Genomic DNA, 19,735 nt, shown 5'->3' on the forward strand with positions numbered 1-19,735 from the left:
GTATGTATGTATGTATGTATGTATCTGTATGTGTGTATGTATGTATGTATGTATGTATGTATGTGTGTGTGTATATATGTTTGTGTGTCTGTGTTTGTCCCCCCAACATCGCTTAACAACCGATGCTTGTGTGTTTACTTCCCTGTAACTCATCGGTTCGGCAAAAGAGACCGATACAATAAATACTAGGCTTACTCGACAAATGGCGGTGCTCCAGCATGGCCACAGTCGAACGACTGAAACAAGTAAAAGAGTAAAAGAGAGTAATACTTACCAGAGTTAATAATTAGGTTTCGATTCCAGTCTGAGATCTTTCTGTGTGTGGAAAGTTCAGCTTGTTGAAACAACCACTTCAATGCATTTGAGTGACAATAACCGCGAAGTTTATAATATACTATATACAGGAGTGGTTATCATCTCCGTGTTTGTGTGTGTGTGTGTGTGTGTGTGTGTGTGCTCGTGTGCCTTCAAGCGTAAATATATCTGTGTGTAATGAAAACTTAGCACACGATCTATTATGTTATTTGGTGAGGTGAACAAATGAAAAAACCTTGACACCAATTATTGCAAGGAGTGTCAAACAGGTATGTCTATACTTTGTGTCTGTATGTGCGCTCATAGTAATGAATGTACGTATATATATATATAAGTATGTGTGCGTTTTTGAGTGTGCAAGGTTTCTACTGCTGGTGGAGACTCTAAAATACTTGGAAACACACTCACACACACGTGCACACATACACACATACACACACACACAGAGGCACACACGGCTCGTGCGTGCACGTATAAATACAGATAGTTATGTGTGTATAGATATCAATATATATGTGAGCAAATATATATATATATGTGTGTGTATGTATGTATGTATGAATGTATGTATGTATGTGTGTATGTATGAATGTATGTATGTATTATGTATGTATGTTTGCATGTATGTATGTAGTATGTATGTATGCATGTATGTATGTAAGTATGTATGTATGTATGTATGTATGTATGTATGAATGTATGTATGTATGTATGTACGTATGAATGTATGTATGTATGTATGTATGTATGTATGTATGTATGTATGCATGTATGCATGTATGTATGTATGTAAGTATGTATGTATGTATGTATGTATGTATGTATGTGTGTATGTATGTATGTATGCATGCATGTATGTATGTAAGTATGTATGTATGTATGTATGTATGTATGTATGTATGTATGTATGTATGTATGTATGTATGTATATGTGTGTGTGTCTCTGTGTGTTACATATTCATATCTTGATACTGAGAGGACTAAGATCCCTGTTGATAGGCCGCTGGTATTTATAGTGTTAAACACTTTTGGTATGCAAATTAGGGAAGCCTTCATAGAGTAACTGCTGCATTTGTTGAGTATATAAACAGTTTGGTTGCTTCGTTTTGCGGAAATTGCCAAAATGATGGGGACGCCTCTGATGAGAACCCAATTAGATTCGAAAATCGATTAAGGTTGTTCATTGATTTTCAGTCTGTGGAGAAATGGCTGAAATTTGCCCCGTTTATAATTGTTACATATGTATATACATGGAGGGGTCTTCCGTCGAAGACGACGAATGACCCTTCAGCTTTTGCCGAACGACCTGCAGAAATGAATTGTTTAGAGTGATGAAATTTTCGTGCTTCACATTAACTCACTTTGTCCATCAAATCATTGTTTTGTTCTGCACTATTATGTTTGACCTTGATGTTCATATGTAGTTGGTTAATAAATTATGTGATTGGGTATTATCTGGTGGTTGATTATTGATTAAGGTGTATTTCTCCATTTTCTTATTTTATATGTATATATATATATATATAATATATATATATATATATAATATATATATTATATATATATATATATATAATATATATATATATATATATATATATATTTACACGCTGGGCTTCTTACTGTTTCTATCTACCAGATACACTCACAAGCCTTTGGTGGTTTCCAGGTTACAGTAGAAGGACAATTGGTGGCTTAGAGTTTTTAACTGCTCTTTCTAGCGAGTCAGATATCCTATTCTTCGGGTATCTCTTTTGTGTTTGAACGTACACTGTATTCTTCTTTGAATGATATATAGTCTATTGACAATTTTTTTCTTTCTCGTTAGACCACTGGTAACCAACAATTTTTCGATGAATATTCTTGTTTACCCTAAGATTTTAATTAATGATAAAATGGTTATATATATATATATATATATATATATATTATATATATATATATATATATATAATATATATATATTATATAATTGGCAACAGGCGGATAAGGCACGCGAACCCGTATACCTTGGATACCGACTGAGTGCTCTACCATTAAGGTAAGCTGCCCATCCCGATGTATTACAAAGTAAATAAGAATATGAAGCTTGAATTGCAAGAAATTTCGATAACTAGTAATTCTAACCCATATTCACTCTTTAGAATTATCATATCATAGGCGCAGGAGTGGCTGTGTGGTAAGTAGCTTACTTACCAACCACATGGTTTCGGGTTCAGTCCCACTGCGTGGCACCTTGGGCAAATGTCTTCTATAGCCTCGGGCCGACCAAAGCCTTGTGAGTGGATTTGGTAGATGGAAACGGAAAGAAGCCCGTCGTATATATGTATATATATATATATATATATATATATATATAATATATATATATATATGCATGTGTGTGTTTGTGTGTCTGTGTTTCTCCCCCTAGCGTTGCTTGACAACCAATGCTGGTGTGTTTATGTCCCCGTTACTTAGCGGTTCGGCAAAAGAAACCGATAGAATAAGTACTGGGCTTACAAAAGAATAAGTCCCGGGGTCGAGTTGCTCGACTAAAGGCGGTGCTCCAGCATGGCCACAGTCAAATGACTGAAACGAGTAAAAAGAGTAAGAGTAAATCCTACGATGCAAAAAAAAAGATAGATCTTATGATATTCTTTTACCTTCCCTTTTACGAGCTTTAGATGCTGAAGTTTGTTGGAATGGTTGTGATGCCATTCAAAATAAGCTAACTAAAGAAATATTATCGAGTACTTGCAAAAGAAATTTTCATGGCAGCATGATCACGAAAGCTTTGTAAAGAGACCTAGTCAAATGAAGACATTGAGGCGTGCGCAGTCTCGTGTTAGTGTAACATTGATGGAGTGAAAGTAGACATGAACGTGTAGAAGACTAATCTACGTCCGGTGCTTTGATTGGAATGTAGCTGTTTGTGAAATGTTGATTACTTGAACAATGACAGTTGAATGACCTGATAATACTAATTAGATAAATGATCGTAAATCTAATCAACATGATACATTTTGCAAGTTTTAAAATTTTAGTGGAATATTTAAAATAACAAATGGAATCAATGCCTCTTCCGGTGGTATTTGATCTTAGTCGGCGGTATTACAGTATTTCCTCTAGAAAACGAACGGTAGCAACAGATCAGATTTAATCCTTTATTTAACAATTTTAAAGCTTACATTGATAACATTAAATTGGCAAGAAGATAGAATATCATTATAATTTCAAATCATGCAATATTTTCTGTTTCAAGCCATAGTGAGGCCCTGAAACTTGCTTAAATTACATTATGGTGGATTATACAGTCTCTTGCATGCATAGTGTTGTATTGAAAGGTACAATTATAGTGTCGTTACAAAGAAAAAATATTTTATATTATATATGGAGAAAATATTTTATATTATATATGGAGAAAATATTTTATATTATATATGGAGAACATATTATTTTATATCATATATGGAGAAAATATCATTTTATATTATATATAGAGAAAATATTATTTCATATTATATATGGAAAAATATTATTTTATATTATATATAGAGAAAATATTATTTTATATTATATATACTTCGGGGATGGGGGGGCATTAAAAAATTTTTTCGGGACATCCTACGTCCCAGATATAAAGGTAAAAATAAAATATTTCCACTTTGCAAGTTCGAGTCGAGTACTCCCTTGCACGCTCCGTTGACTCGAACCTTGCTTCTATTGTGGCGAATTTACCGCCTCTGATTAACCATCTGGACTATTACATTTCTGCACGCTAATTTTATTTTTAATTTATTCCCATTCATGTGAAACCACTTATTCAAGTTCAAGTCATTGATGCAATTTTATACCAATTGCTATTTTTACTTTTTTATGTTACGATTATATTATACTTTAGTTTGATTTTAATTATTACTTACTACATATAATTCAATTGTTATTATTATTTTTATTGTTAAAGTGAAAGTATCTGACAAAATAGAGAAATGTTTTTGTTTCACTTTTAACACGTAATACTGAAATAGTGGAGAAGATATGATATTGCTATGGGCTCGCTCTAGGCAAGAAGTTGAACATCTTTTTTGCCCATGAAACTACATTGACCCTAAGTAAGGCATGTGTAAAATTTGAATGAAATTGGTTGTGTAGTTCTCACGTTTTAGGGAATCGTAGTGGAGAAGATATGATATTGCTGTGGGCTCGCCCTAGGCAAAAAGTTAAAAAGTTTGTTGCCGATGACACTCCCCGGACCCTAAGTAAGGCATGTATAAAATTTGAATGAAATTGGTTGTGTAGTTCTCAAGTTTTAGGGAAACACACAGAGAGACAGACACATTCTCAGTTTTATATAAATAAAGATATGGAGAAAATATTATTTTATATTATATATGGAGAAAATATTATTTTATATTATATATGGAGAAAATATTATTTTATATTATATATGGAGAAAATATTTTATATTATATATGGAGAAAATATTATTTTATATTATATATGGAGAAAATATTATTTTATATTATATATGGAGAAAATATTATTTTATATTATATGTGGAGAAAATATTATTTTGTAGCACAAAATATCATCAAAGACGATTCTTGGAGGTTCTTTTTCGATTTTCACTCAAAAGTTTGTTTCTGCTGCTATGTCCTCTGTTTCATAACCACAACGTGAACCTGGAAACATTATGAAAAAACAAAATATTAAATTTTAAGCACATTAATTACCGGACAGTATAATATATACACCCACATATATATATATATACCCCACATACACACACATATATATATGTATATATATAAGGAAAAATCCCGAATAAACATTTCACGCTTCTATGTAAATATAAATAAGTCTACGTATTATTATTATAATTATATTTATAATTATAATGATACAAACTAATGCGCTGATCCTCTCTTCTAAACACATATAATACGTATGTACATATAAGTGTGTCTGAGCGGAAAAATATATATGTATATATATTTGTGTGCGTGTGAGTATGTGTATTTATATACATATGTTCCTCATGTGTATGCAGTTTCGTTCTTACATAACTGAAATAACTTTAAGATATATTGATTTTATAGATTACAAAATTACTCTTATAACTTTCTCATACCTCTGTTTATATTTTATCTAATATGAATAATATAATGCATGTAATATTATTAATAATTGATTATTGTGTATGCTTATAAATGTAAATATGTATGTACATTTAAGTGTATATATCAGTATTTATGTATATTTATATATGTATGCATATGTATATGTATTAGTATTTAAATGTGTGTGTATTTATTTATTTTATATTTATATTTATTTATAAAATCTCGGAAGAAGCCTAGAGAAACACCCAAGTACCTCAATTTCATCTACTAATTATTTCAGTCTACTGGACGAATAAAGGTAGAATGAGGTATTTTTTGATTTCACAATTTGGGTATTCCTAAAAGCAAGATCGTATGTAAGATAGTTCGGTATTCTCTGTAAACGCACAAAAGTTGTTTTAAGGACTACATACTTTGTATTGTTGTTATTGGATTAGGGAAGTAATTTTGAGGACGGCACCAAGAGATAAACCCCGCTTTTCCGGGAATTAAAGGGTACATCAGCCTTGATAGATCGCCAGCCACTAAACCGTTTTCTATTTTCTCTCCCTATTTCTTTCTGTGTTCCTTTCTGTCGAAGAGCGTAGGCTCGAAACGTAGAAGACTTTCCCACTTCCCGAGCGTTAAACTAAAACATCTGTTTGTTGTTTACACACCCATCTTCGTCTTTTGTTTTTTGTAAATTCTCACTATATATATATATATATATATATGTATGTATGTATGTGTGTGTGCATGCGTGCGTCTGTGTGTGTGTGTGTGTGTGCGTGTGAATGAAGGCTACCATTAGTTTCATGAAAAGAAAGTAGGAAAATATCCTACTGTCTTAACGAATCTTCAAGTCAATCAGGCGAATACCTTTAACATGAAACCAAACCAATGGTAGCCTTAACTCACAACTAAAGAAGTTATATATCCACCAATCTGGTGTTGAGCGCTCATTTTACCGGTCTACATTTATGCATATACGTATAAATATATATATATATACTTTATAATTAGGGTTCAGCAAAGATTTGCTTCACATACCGAAGTTTAAAAATAGCAGTAAAAAAATTCAAAATACGAATGAGAGTTCATCACCTTCCCCTGCCCATTAGCGTGTCGCCAAGTAAGATGCTTCAGGGAGAAACTGTAGTTTGTTATCAGGGAGAAAAATTCCATTATCAATAATAACAAAGGGTAAAATTAATTAATTAAGAAGTAATCAGTAATTTTACCAAGCAGAATTCGGCATGAAAAATAACATTTCATTGTAAGCTCAATTAATACTTTAAAATTAGGGTTCAGCAAAGATTTGCTTCACCACATACCGAAATGTAGAAATAGCAGTCAAAAAACTTAGCTATTCCTTCTACATTAAAACTGTAGTGATTTTTATTGGCGCAGATGGTTGTGAATGTATCCGGTATGTACGGTAAGCTGGAAAAGGTAATTCTTTAGTTCACGGTTAGGAACTGTGGTTTCGATATGTATGTGTGTGACTTTATATATGAATATATTTATATTCACTCACCCTCTCTCTCTCCTTCACTCTCTCTCTCACCCTCTCTCTCGTTCTCTGTGTATATGCATACACACCCGCACTCATCTACTAAGGAAAGTTTGAAATTATCTTCATTTATTATCTTCTTTATTATCTTCTTTCTGTGGTTGGACTGCCTTATGCGCTCGTGTGCTAAAAAAAAGGTTGTACTCATGTAGTTACCTAACTGAAGGCTGACTTTCATCGCTCCAGTTTTCTTTCTTGTGTTACAGAGTAAACATGGCTTGCAGTGTGCCCAAAGAAAAATCAGAGATCAGTGACTGAATTTCCAAGGTGTTCCAGGGGCTGAAATTCATTGTAGGCTTTCAGCACAATACTAGGACAGCACTCTGCCGCGTAGAAGTGACTTTGAGTGGGTGGATAAGCTTTAAAACGGTTGGGCAAACGTGAAGCAGGAAGAGGGAGCAGGGCGCCCATCAACCTCCACCACTGACGTGAAGAATCAACAAACTTGCGTAAACCGTCGAGTGATCACCGACGGCGTGGTATGTTCTCTGCAAATTAGTCAGGGTTCTGCATACGAAATCATCCACGACAAGCTTCCCTTTCTGAAAGTCTGTGCGAGATGGGTACCAAGAGAACTTATCAAAGCTCATAAACGCAATTTTGTGGAGATCTATCAATGCTTACTTGACTCCTACAACGATGAAACCGAAGAGTTGTTTGGAGAAAATGGTCACTGGAGATGATACCCGGATATATCACTTTGAACCACAATCCAAACGGTAGAGTATGGAGAGAAATACCCGGAATCGCAAGCGAAAAGGAAATTCAAGACTCAACCTTCCGCCGCAAAAAGGGTACACAGAATGGCTTATACCTAAATATTACCTGGAAAAGTAGTTTATAGTCACAAGTTGAAGCTATCGTGAAATGCTGGCCAACAAAGTGTAACTAGAAATTTGCCCTAAACGCCGAGGTTTGTTGTCAAGGCAAGTGTTGAGATCAATGAAAACTTTGGATTCGAGTTGCTGGAACCACCTGAATACCATGCACATCTAGGCCCTTCCGATAACCATCTCGTCGGACCGCTCAGTCTTCCTTTACGAGGTCATACATTTGTTATGGATTAAGAAGTTCAAGAGGCCGCGAAGAAATGGCTGTGCAGCCAATCGAAAACCTTCTTCTCCGACGGAATAAACAACCTTGCAGAACACACTGGAGGAGGTGCATCGAATAACATGGAGTCTATGTGGGAAAATGATGTAATTGTCTGAGACCCTGATTTTGTTTTAATACATTACAGAAACAAAAGTGTGTGTAATATATTTATATGTGTGTATATGTATGTGTCCATTTATATAAATACACACACGCGCGCGCGTATATATTTATATATGTATACACAATACACACACGCAGAGAATACAGCTATTGTTGCTGCCGTTGATGACGACGACGATTATGATGATGATAAGGAGGGGGAGGATCATGGCGATGACAACAGCAGTGTTGATATTTTTTGATGACGTCTATCGTAAAAGTGCTTGTGTTGTTGGAACTGTTGCCTGTGATTATCCCCATCATGACAATATTGGCGATGCTTTTGGTGATACAATGGATAAAAAAAGACAAATCGCACTCACTTTTGCCGGTGGTAATTTTCCAGGGATTCGCTCTCTTTCGTTTAATCACAAACTCCTTGACGCCATCTCTGGTATCTTTCTTGTATAAACAATAGAATACGAAGATGAACATGCCTTGAAGGGTATTGAATACAAGAAAAAGGTACTCAAACACTTTTGCTGCTTCGCTAACAGCGAAGAATGCAAAGACCCATGTGAGTCCAAACAAAAACAGCAAACCAACCAGGCCCAGAACACGTACTATACTTCTTTTGCGATCAAACCTCTTGTTTCTTTGCGGTGATATGAGACGCCATGTCACGAGAGATATCAGGATAAAGTTGAAGATGAGAATTATCACCACGGGAGTCAGGAAAGCAACACAGAAGGAAGGTTCTGATAGCCAACAGCTACAAAGAAAATGGAAAGGCAATAAAGGAAAGAAATTCGTCAAATGTTCAGTCAATAAAATGAAGTATCACAGAAGAGATTTCGATCCAAAACAAAACGAAAAATTTCTCATACTTGCAGCAAATTAGGTATGCTATTGAGTAGAATATATTTATTGAAACTTTCAGTTTACGGACACACAGAATCACACACACATATATATATATGTATGTATTTATACATATATGTATGTATGTATGTATGTATGTATGTATGTATGTATGTATGTATGTATGTATGTATGTATGTATGCATGTATGTATATATGTATGTATGTATACTGGTCCACTGGTCTCGATGCTAGAAGGTGTTAGGAGTTCACTCCCCAGCTCGCAATTCATCGGATGCAGCTGTGAATCGTTAGCCACCTAGAGATGTACTTTTGGGTTTAAAAAATCGCAGTAGAGTCCGCTCGAATGGACAGCCATGTTAAAGTGGCTACGAATATTACTTCTCAGTACAACTACTGTGTTGATTCCTTAAAGAGATTTTAGGACTAACATTTTTGTTTATATATCAATATATATCCATATACATTGATAGACATTGTAATGACCAAAATATTTTCCGCAAAAGTTATGGAGATATTGGCAGAGTGCAAAGACCTCGAAATTGAAGAAAAAAAGATGTGGGGTATGAAGGGGAAAATAGTACCAGTAATATCTGTAGCAGTAGACATGATAAAAACATATGAACAAAATCGTGGAAGCTAGTTTTGGACAATTCAGTACTATACACTTCCCAAAACATAGTCGTGCTAGGAACAGCCCATATCGTACGCAAGACATTATCAATTCAAAACGATCCACAAACACAAAACACTCTCTATACAGCAAATATCCAGGAAAATAAACAACCAGCAACAAGCTGGTGGATGGGTGCTACAAGAGAATGCTGATGATGGCTCTGAATAATAAATCAGTATACACTGATGATGAAGAAGTGATAGATGTACGAGCGCCTCCCAAAATTTAGCTCGAAAATAACACAGAGGAGGAGACTGAGGTTAGCTAGAGATGCTCACTGTCATTCAGAGTTGATACGGCAATCAGTGCTCCGTACATGTACACACTAGAGGAGGGAGACCGAGAATGACACATGCTGATGTCCTAAGGACGGACACTGGACTCTGGGAGACGCAGGACATAGCAGCGATGATTGAAGGACAAGAACTGCTAGAGAGAACTCGTCCATGGATCTCGGGAATTTTATCCACACTAGGTAGATGATAGTGAATTAGGTTTACCACCAGCAATCAAAGTCGTGGCTTTACCTTGGTGCTAGCTGGCCTACTATTCTACAATATTAAAAGTATAAATAAATCTAGCAATAACTTTAGTTGAACAGAGAAAATAAGGTGAATGAAAAAGAGAAATACTTACACCTCTGCGATTTTGATGTAATTGTCTGTGTTGTTAATTGCCAGGGTAATTATAACGATGACTGCTGGAAGACCTGACAACGACATTTACAGAAATGAAGATATTAATTAATATTTCAAATAATTATTATATGACATTTGAATGAATTTTGTTGACTATGTTTTCGTTCAGAAAAATTGTCTAGTTTAAAACAAATCAATATTCTACTTCGTATCACACACTGGTCACTTCTTACCATTTGCTCCTTATCTTCGTGGCTTCTTTCAAGAATATGTTTCAATGGAAACCAAAAATAAAATCTGAAAAGTTCTGGAGAACGTTTGAAGATTAAATGGCATGAGGGACAACAAAAATTCGCTCACCATCTTCACATATTACTTCGTATGTCAGGTAAAAGTGCAAAATGGATTACTCTTAGGTTTCGTCTAGAGACGAGATCAGACTGCAACCATTTGCATGAAAATTCAAATAACTTTAGACTACTCTACAAGCTAGAACAAGGAGTGGGTGCTTTAGTTCTCTATAGTTTACATTTTGTCACGTATGTATAAATATTATATTTCATTCATCTTTGTATCCACGCGTTTGCATCTCTTTTCAACTTCTTGCAACACCTCAACAGTTTACCAATCTATTCAATCCCAAATGATGAACAGCTAACCCATTACGTTTCACATAAAAATCAAATCATTCATTTGTCTTTATTCTTGACTGAACTACCACGCTGATTATTCATTGAGTTATTTAGCTAACTGCCATTTTCCTTGTTCCAAGTTGTTAAAACAATTATCCTTTTTGTGTCATTCTCCAAAACATGATATATTTTGAATTTACAAGTAAATTATACAAGTAAAAACACTGAATGAAGGAGATATTTGATTATTTTTTGATAGCTTCAAATCTAATGAGTCATCTCTTCACTGGAATGAAAATATTAGCTAAGAATGTTTAGCATAAAATGTGACTCCGCCAGAACTCGCAGTCCGTATATCCATTGGTTCATCTGGATTTTAGCTTAAAATCTCACTCCATCTTCAACGCACGATATATAGTCATCCACCATAACCTGGACATTTACGTACGTTACACGATGGTATTACAAAATTTAAACCGTCAAAAAATTTCTAAGTGTCTATGATTTTCTCGACGTGTTAGAAAGAGTAGCTAAATTACTTTAGATCCCATTCTACACTCTTGCTAAATGGAAGAACAAATTAGATAATGTAGTATTTGATATATTGACAAGATAATTATCGACAGAACGTTGTCAATTATAGGTCTGCCTAATCAGTTCTGAATTAGCGCCAAACTGCAACAGTAGGGTAGAGAAGTTTACAGTGAAAGTTCAGTGCTCCTGGATTTTACTATGAGACAGATCTGTAATCTAAACCGAGGTTAATTAAAGCAACGGAATTGTAATTTCTAGCTTCAAAAATGCTTTTCAATACTCTTTTCTACTCTAAGCACATGGCCCGAAATTTTGGGAGGAGGGGTCCAGTCGATTAGATCTGCCCAATTACGCAACTGGTACCTAATACATCGGCCCCGAAAGGATGAAAAGCAATGTCGACCTCGGCGGAATTTGAACTCAGAACGAAATGCCGCTAAGCATTTCACCCGGCGTACTAACGTTTCTGCCAGCTCGCCGCCTTAGTGCTCTTAAATAGTGAAAGATTGATAACGATAAAGAAGATTCAAGACATAGAGCACTATTCCCGATGGGATTGTGAATGCTTTCTGTAAAGTTAGATTAAAGTAATACGAAAAATAAACGGAACCCCTACTGATAACTTACACAAAATTAAATCCAAGGAACATGGTTACACTGTTTAGCATCCAGAGTTCAAGTTCCATCTAGGTTAGCTTTTCCCTTCAACATTTTTGGTTTAATGAAATAAATAAGACCAAGAGATATGCTGGTCTCGAATCTTTCAAGTAAATCTTTTTCCTATCAAGTAATTTCAAATACAAAACTGAAATGTGGAGAATGAGTTTATGTGTGTGTGTGTGAGAGAGAGAGATAGAGAGAGAGAGAGAGAGAGAGAGAGGGAGAGAGAGAAGGAGAGAGAAGAGAAAGAATATGTGTGTAAGATATAAAGTTTGAGACAGAAAACCAGAAAGCCATTATACATACCCCAAGCCAAAATTGAACTCTTCTTCATAAAAGACGTCTCGCATGTTTTGAATACAACGACCACACTTAGGAAGACATGGAAAGCTTCAACACTCATGCACGCGAGAGATGTCAGGAGGAAGTAGTGTAAAAAGCCAGCTACTACCTACAACAACAACAACAACAAAAACAACAAAAATAGTAATAATAATAATAATATAATAATAATAATAATAATAATAATAATAATAATAATAATAACAATAGCAACAACAACAACAACGACGACAACAGGTTAATGATTTCTGAGATTGATACATGGTCTTAAATAGATATTGTTTTGTTGGGTGTTGGTATAGGGTTAACTATATCAATGTCAGTACTTCGTTGGTATTTTAGGTTTACGAACCCAGAAAGGATGAAACCCAAAATAGACGCCTGCTGAAGTTTTGACACAAAACTTAATGTTCACTGTCAATACTTTCCATTCTCACAGAATCAACCAGAGCAAGTTAGACCGACATCTTTGAGAAGTAAAACATTCATAATTATAATAGAAATCCTTTCTAATAAAGACACAAGGCCTTAAATTTGGGAGTGGGGGGACTAGTCGGTGATATCGACCCCATTGTCTCACTGCAAATTTATTGACTCGAAAGGATGAAAGGCAAAGTCCACCTCGGTGGAATTTGAACTGAGAGTGTAGCGACTGCCAAAATGCCGCTAACATTTTGCCCGGTGTGCTAACGATTCTGCCAGTTCGCCGCCTTAATAATAATAAAAATAAACATAATAATAATAATAATAATAATAATAATAATAATAATAATAATAATAATAATCCTTTCTATCATAAGCACAAGGCTTGGAATTTGTGAGGAGAGGTTAAGTCGATTAGATCAACCCCAGTACAGGTACTTAATTTATCGACCACGAAAGGCTGAAAGTCAAAGGTGGCCTCAGACGAATTTTAACCCAGAATGTAGCTGCAGGAGAAATACCTATTTCTTTATTACCCACAAGGGACTAAACATAGAGAGGACAAACAAGGACAGACATAGGTATTAAGTCGATTACCTCGACCCCAGTGAGTAACTGGTACTTAATTTATCGTCCCCGAAAGGATGAAAGGCAAAGTCGACCTCGGCGGAATTTGAACACACAACGTAACGACAGACGAGATACCGCCAAGCATTTCGTCCTGCGTGCTAACGTTTCTGCCAGCTCGCCGCCTTAATAATAATAATGATGATAATAATAATAATAATACTGATGCAGTACCAGGCAGTGGCTCTCATGGCTTCTGATCTTGACTGATTGGAAGTGTTATCATGTACATTGTTTTGTCTTGGTATAAAAGATGGGCTACAGCAAATATTCTGCTCAATACCACAGATTTGCTTGTCAGTTGTTTGACCTTAACCAGTTGAGCATGTCCCTTAATGGCTGACGATATGTGCATCTCTGATCACGAGCAGAAGTAGTGGGGGAGCATCATAGCCATGTGTTGAGAGGGATTCTTTGGGGTTTGAATAATTCACCTCTGGAAACATGGGTGGTTCTTTCAACATCCTTAAACAATCCTTATTCAGAGACCTTTTGAGCGGGATGGGCTACTCAACCTGAAGAAAATTCTAACTGGGCCCCACCTGTAAGGTCATGTGCTGTTTATCTTGATATGAGATCACCATGTCGCGCACATATGGTTGTGATGCATGTGCCTGGTGTACCTTTATCAGACGGGTAGTCATGATGGGTATATTGGGCTTCGTATATTTTACCCCAGTGTCACTTTGATGGCATGAACTGCTCTCTCACTCAATAATGTATTTGTCTGTATTATTATTATTATTATTATTATTATTATTATTATTATTATAATAATAATAATAATAATAATAATAATAATAATAATAATAAATGTATAATGATGATAATGATGATATGATGATGATGATGATGATGATGATGATGATGATGATGATGATGATGATGATGATGATAATAATAATAATAATAATAATAATAATAATAATGGTTAGTAAGAGCTGTACCGTCTGGGTTAGAGAGGTTAAAATGCATTTGAAGTAATAGACTGTTGTTCATAACTCTTAATATAAAACAAAATATATAAAGGCTGCGAAGTCTTTTCGCTTACCTTACAACCAGCCATTGTTTGTACGTATGATTGCATCCCGACAAGGAAGATAAAATTAGTGACAGCCAAAGAAGAGCACAGGCTTACTAAAATCTTCGAACTCATTAAATCCCATGGATTTCTGAAATAATGAAAAAAACCATTAATATTTCATTTATTGAAACAAACTCTAAAACAATCACTCAATGCATAAATAATAAAGTACGACTGTGTGTGTTGGTGGCTGGCTCAGTCAGAAAATAAAGGGGATCTTAAAATCAATAAATGTTTTATCTGTGGCTGTGTGGTAAGGAGTTTGCTTCTCAACCACATGGTTCCGGGTTCAGTTCCACTGTGTACGACCTTGGACAAATGCCTTCTGTTACAGCCTCGGCTCTATCAAAGCCTTTTGAGTGGATGCGGTAGGTGGGAACAGAAAGAAGGCGCTTTTATATATATATGTGTGTGTGTGTGTGTGTGTGTGTGTGTGTGTGTGTGTGTGTGTGTGTGTGCATGCGCTTTTGTGTGAATGCGTGCGTGTGTGTATGTGTGCTTGTGCCTCCGTTTGACCCCACCACTGCTTCACAACCAGTATTGGTGTATATAATCCCTTAATTTAGGGGTTCGAATAATAGCCACCGATAGAATAAGTACCGGATTTTTACATAAAAATCAGTCCTGGGGTCAATGTGTTCAACTTAAATTCTTTAAGCTTAAACATGACCTGAGTTGGTCAATAGTAAGGCATGCGAGTCCATACGACACTCTGTCCAGCAAATTCCAACTATGTTCCGAAGAATCGTTGTCTTTACTGTTGACGAAGGATGGCATTATTGATCGATTGTTTGAGAGATTGGCTAGATGCTTGCACACAAACAAACATACTATAGCAGGTTACGATAGAAACTGTACATATGGATTACAAATTAACTACGGGGGAAAATAACAGCTTAATAATTCAAACCCATCCCCAAGTGTTCAAAATCCTGCAAGACAACTTTGGAACTACGGAATAACTCGACAAGCCAGCTACATAACGAGAACAGTGATACTGAATTTACACTGTCCTGAACATACGCGCGTGTATACATGTATATCATATCATATCATTATAGATATATGGTAAAAGAATTATTAATTTATTAATAATGTCTCCACAGGTAGCAATACTAGTAACTCATATAGGCAAAAAAAAAATGAAAAAAGTTCACCATGTGCGTCACAAGCAGCACCGCAGAAATCTGCAGTTTACTTTCGGGGAGTGAATTATCATTATAGATATAGGGTAAAGAATTATTAATTTATTAATAAAATTAATAATTAATAATTTTACCAAGTCGTTCGGCATGGAAAAAAAACCATTATCGGTAAAAACTTATACAAAAAGTTTTTTTTTTATAATATACACTGGAAGTTGTTTTGATTGATGTAGAATAAAATTATGTTAGAAAAATCATTTTAAGACCTATTCCACCTATCTCCATTTAGAATTTGTTAAATGCATACGTTTTCCATAAAAGGAAATTTTTCAGAGATATGGCTTAATTCAAAATATAATGAAATTATCAGTTGCGAATTTTTTAAAACGGATATTTCTTATGCTACAGGCCTTAGAACAAGCCCACGTGATCTCTGGATTCATGCTGTATCTAGCATACTAAATGACCACGTACAGGTTGGGTTGCCTCTGTGTTTTTGTCTAAAAGTGAGAGGTTAAGCGGTAATACCTGACTCCTTCATGAAATCTAACACCGTCTTGGTGAGAGCTTGGTATGATTCTGAATTTGTTTACTGAGTGGGATTAGACGACTAATCTGGGTAGGATTAGACGAATAAAGCATACAAAGGAATATGCCCGAAAAATTACACAAATTTGGAATCAAATATGTGAAAATAATTTAACGACTGCAAGTAGTAGTAGTAGTAGTAGTAGTAGTAGTAGTAGTAGTAGTAGTAGTAGTAGTAGAGACGGAATACTTCTGTCAGTACTCTTTTCCTCTACTTTTTCTGAATTGCAAAGCTATAAATTAATTCTACTTAAACACACACGATAGATTATACCCCACCTCCTTTATCCCATGTCATCATTACAGTGTTTCACTTAAAAATTCTACTCTACAATATTTATCGAGTTACTCTTCATCAAAGTGACAATATTCTGGAACTCTTTCCTCGCTCATATTTTCTCTGCAGACACCAACAAACACATCGATCTCACCAGCCTGTGGGATGCTGTCTCTCTGTATTTGAACAGTTTATAAAAGAAAATTGAAATTGAAATGCTTACCTGAAACAAACATGAATTATTATTGTAAGAACAAGACAGACGAACGATATTCCACAGCAAGCGTTGGATAAAATAGACAAGTCATTTGCATTTTCTTTCTCTCCTTCATTTTGGTAGACATCCTACAAGAGAAACCAAGAATTTAGCCTCCTCCTACTCCACCTTCTTTATATGTTAGTTAACACTTATACAAGGAGTTTGTGTATAATACTGGTGTAGAAAGTGGTGATCGCTGTATGCTGCATTAATAATGTTCCAGGCGATGCTGACACCAATAGAAACAACATCAATGACCTGACTATTTAATCTCAGTCTTCGTGATGTCAGGTGATGGCAGAACTGGCATGGAGTGAATTAACATGTGCCTTTAGATCAGCTTTTTCTTTAGGCCGAAATAGTTACCATAGACAGCGGTACTGTTTTATTGTTGTAAATAGCAGCGGTACTATTTGACTGGCAGATATTTAGATACGTGTGTATTACTGACATGAATGTTTCAAATGAACAAATGTCATGCACGAGAGGAGAGATCTTCTAGCAGAATCACGAAGAGACCAAATGTTTAACGTCTGCAAACCAAGCATGTCTCAACACAAATGAAGATTTTTTAATTCAAGAGGGATGATTCCCCTTCACATCAACAGCGGAGGAATTACTATGCATTATATTGAGAATGGTAGTTTCGTACATCTAAAAGGAACCATCCGGAGTATAAAGTATAAACAACAGCAATGGCAAGAAGAACAAAAGTAACTTTTTAAAAATATATCAACCTTGTACATTTACCAAGATACTCTGCATCACAAAGTGCAGTGGATATGTTATTATACAACTCCTTAAAATTAGTAAGGCATAGATATAACTGGCACAAATTACAATTAATTGATAACTTGTCAAAATATTACCAACCATTAGTACGGCAAAACTTTTAAGACGGTCACAGGAACAAATTACTTCTTTTCCAGGTACATAATTGGACACATTGCAGCCGTTTTGTGACCAATGGGGATCCAATCCCGAGCTTTCATCCCAGTAAACACATCGTGGTTTGTTAGCATTCTGAAACAAATTAAACCCTGATAATTTAATCAAATTACTTGGTAATTAGAATATATGTAATTATAATGTGACTCGTTTGACTTAGAAAACACCGAACAAACGATGGTTGTCAATGCTTGGTTGGTATTGACATTGTGAAGTCCATATCAGATGCTGTGACCTAGTTTAACTGACCATTTCATCTCGTTTATAAATCTGTCTTTTCTCATGATTTACACTGCACCGTCATAACAATGGGTGAAAAATTCATTGAATGGAGTAGTTCACGAAATATTTAATGAAGTATAAAACGACGTGGTGGTCAGGAATGGGATGCGTTTCACCATAGGTCGACTGGGTTACGGATGACATGAACATAAACAGCAAAAGCAGCAATAATAAACACACAGCTATTACCTGGTTTATTAAATTGAAGGATATATTGATTGGTTCATCAAGGTTGCTTATTGAAATGTTCGGGATACTGGTAGAAAGTACATGGCTGTTAATTTTAGTATTTCCTTTGGCACTGGAGTTTTGTGTTACCTGTGAAGAGAAGTTATTAAGTAATTTAATTTATTCAATGGAATACATGAATACATGAATACATTAAAGCATGAAACGATCAAACGTTAGGATTGTTGTAATTAGACATCGTTACTTTAGCCAACAGCACAACTTCATAAAATATATACTGGTTTCAAAAGTTGGCACAAGACCAGCAATTTTGGGTGTAAGTGAAGTCCATTACATCAACGCCTGTACCCAACTGTTACTCATTTTATTGACTCCGAAAGAATGAAAGGCAGATTCGACATCGGCGAAATTTGAACTCTGAAAGTGAAGACGGATGAATGGTTGTGAGCATTTTACCCAGCATGCTAACGATTCTCCCAGATGGAAGCCTGGCAATAATATAATATATACTACAAAAGAGCGGTGAGCTGGCGGAAACGTTAGCAGGCCGGGCGGATTGCTTAGTAGTATTTCGTCTGCCGTTACGTTCTGAGTTCAAATTCTGCCGAGATTGACTTTGCCTTTCATCCTTTCGGGGTCGATAAATTAAGTACCAGTTACGCACTGGGGTCGATATAATCGTCTTAATCCGTGTGTCTGTCCTTGTTTGTCTTCTCTGTGTTTAGCCCCTTGTGGGTAGTAAAGAAATAGGTATTTCGTCTGCCGCTACGTTCTGAGTTCAAATTCCGCCGAGGTCGACTTTGCCTTTCATCCTTTCGGGGTCGATAAATTAAGTACCAGTTACGCACTGGGGTCGATATAATCGTCTTAATCCGTTTGTCTGTCCTTGTTTGTCTTCTCTGTGTTTAGCTCCTTGTGGGTAGTAAAGAAATAGGTTCAAATTCCGCCGAGGTCGACTTTGCCTTTCATTCTTTCGGGGTCGATAAATTAAGTACCAGTTGCGTACTGAGATCGATTTAATCGACTGTCCCTCCCCCAAAATATCGGGCCCTCTGGCTAGAGTAGAAAAAAATATATACTACAAAAAATATCCCATCTCCATTGACAGTTGTACTTGTTCTAAGGAACATAAAATTTGTTTTGCATTGAATTTTTTTTTCATAAGGGCTGCCGGTATTTAAGAAATCTCTTGGTAATCAACGAATCCTAGGTTCAGCCTCACTGCTCAGCACCTTGATTAAATAGATTTCTAACACTGACTTCGGTTGATAAATTGATCTATAATCCGCTTGTGAGTATAGGTGTATATATATAAGTGTGTGCACGCGAGCGCCCGTGTGTGTGTGTGTGTGTGTGTTTGTGTTTATGAGTTTGTATGTG

At 35.6% G+C, this 19,735-nt stretch overlaps 2 protein-coding genes across 3 annotated transcripts in view; both read right to left on the reverse strand.

Moving 5' to 3' along the window:
* LOC115226191 (serine/threonine-protein phosphatase 6 regulatory ankyrin repeat subunit B-like) overlaps window positions 1-392 on the reverse strand; it is a 24,954-nt gene extending 24,562 nt beyond the window's left edge. Inside the window, exon 1 of one of the 2 annotated variants that reach the window (XM_029797201.2) lies at window positions 275-390. The gene's annotated coding sequence lies outside the window, so the exon portion shown is untranslated. Of the gene's footprint in view, window positions 1-274 lie in introns of both variants that reach the window. The other variant, XM_036514946.1, reaches the window with a different exon arrangement.
* A 3,153-nt stretch (window positions 393-3,545) lies between these two features.
* Window positions 3,546-19,735, reverse strand: part of LOC115226192 (adhesion G-protein coupled receptor G2) — a 25,649-nt gene continuing 9,459 nt past the window's right edge. The window contains exons 2-10 of the mRNA XM_029797202.2: window positions 18,356-18,484; window positions 17,810-17,959; window positions 16,901-17,022; window positions 14,635-14,755; window positions 12,498-12,642; window positions 10,364-10,436; window positions 8,553-8,941; window positions 4,839-4,979; window positions 3,546-3,671 (exon numbers count right to left, since the gene is read on the reverse strand). Of these exons, the coding sequence (XP_029653062.2) occupies window positions 4,927-4,979; window positions 8,553-8,941; window positions 10,364-10,436; window positions 12,498-12,642; window positions 14,635-14,755; window positions 16,901-17,022; window positions 17,810-17,959; window positions 18,356-18,484 (1,182 nt within the window). The 3' untranslated portion in view covers window positions 3,546-3,671; window positions 4,839-4,926. The remainder of the gene's footprint in view (window positions 3,672-4,838; window positions 4,980-8,552; window positions 8,942-10,363; window positions 10,437-12,497; window positions 12,643-14,634; window positions 14,756-16,900; window positions 17,023-17,809; window positions 17,960-18,355; window positions 18,485-19,735) is intronic.

This window comes from Octopus sinensis, linkage group LG29 (genome assembly GCF_006345805.1).
Source record: "Octopus sinensis linkage group LG29, ASM634580v1, whole genome shotgun sequence".
Lineage (NCBI taxonomy): Eukaryota > Metazoa > Mollusca > Cephalopoda > Octopoda > Octopodidae > Octopus > Octopus sinensis.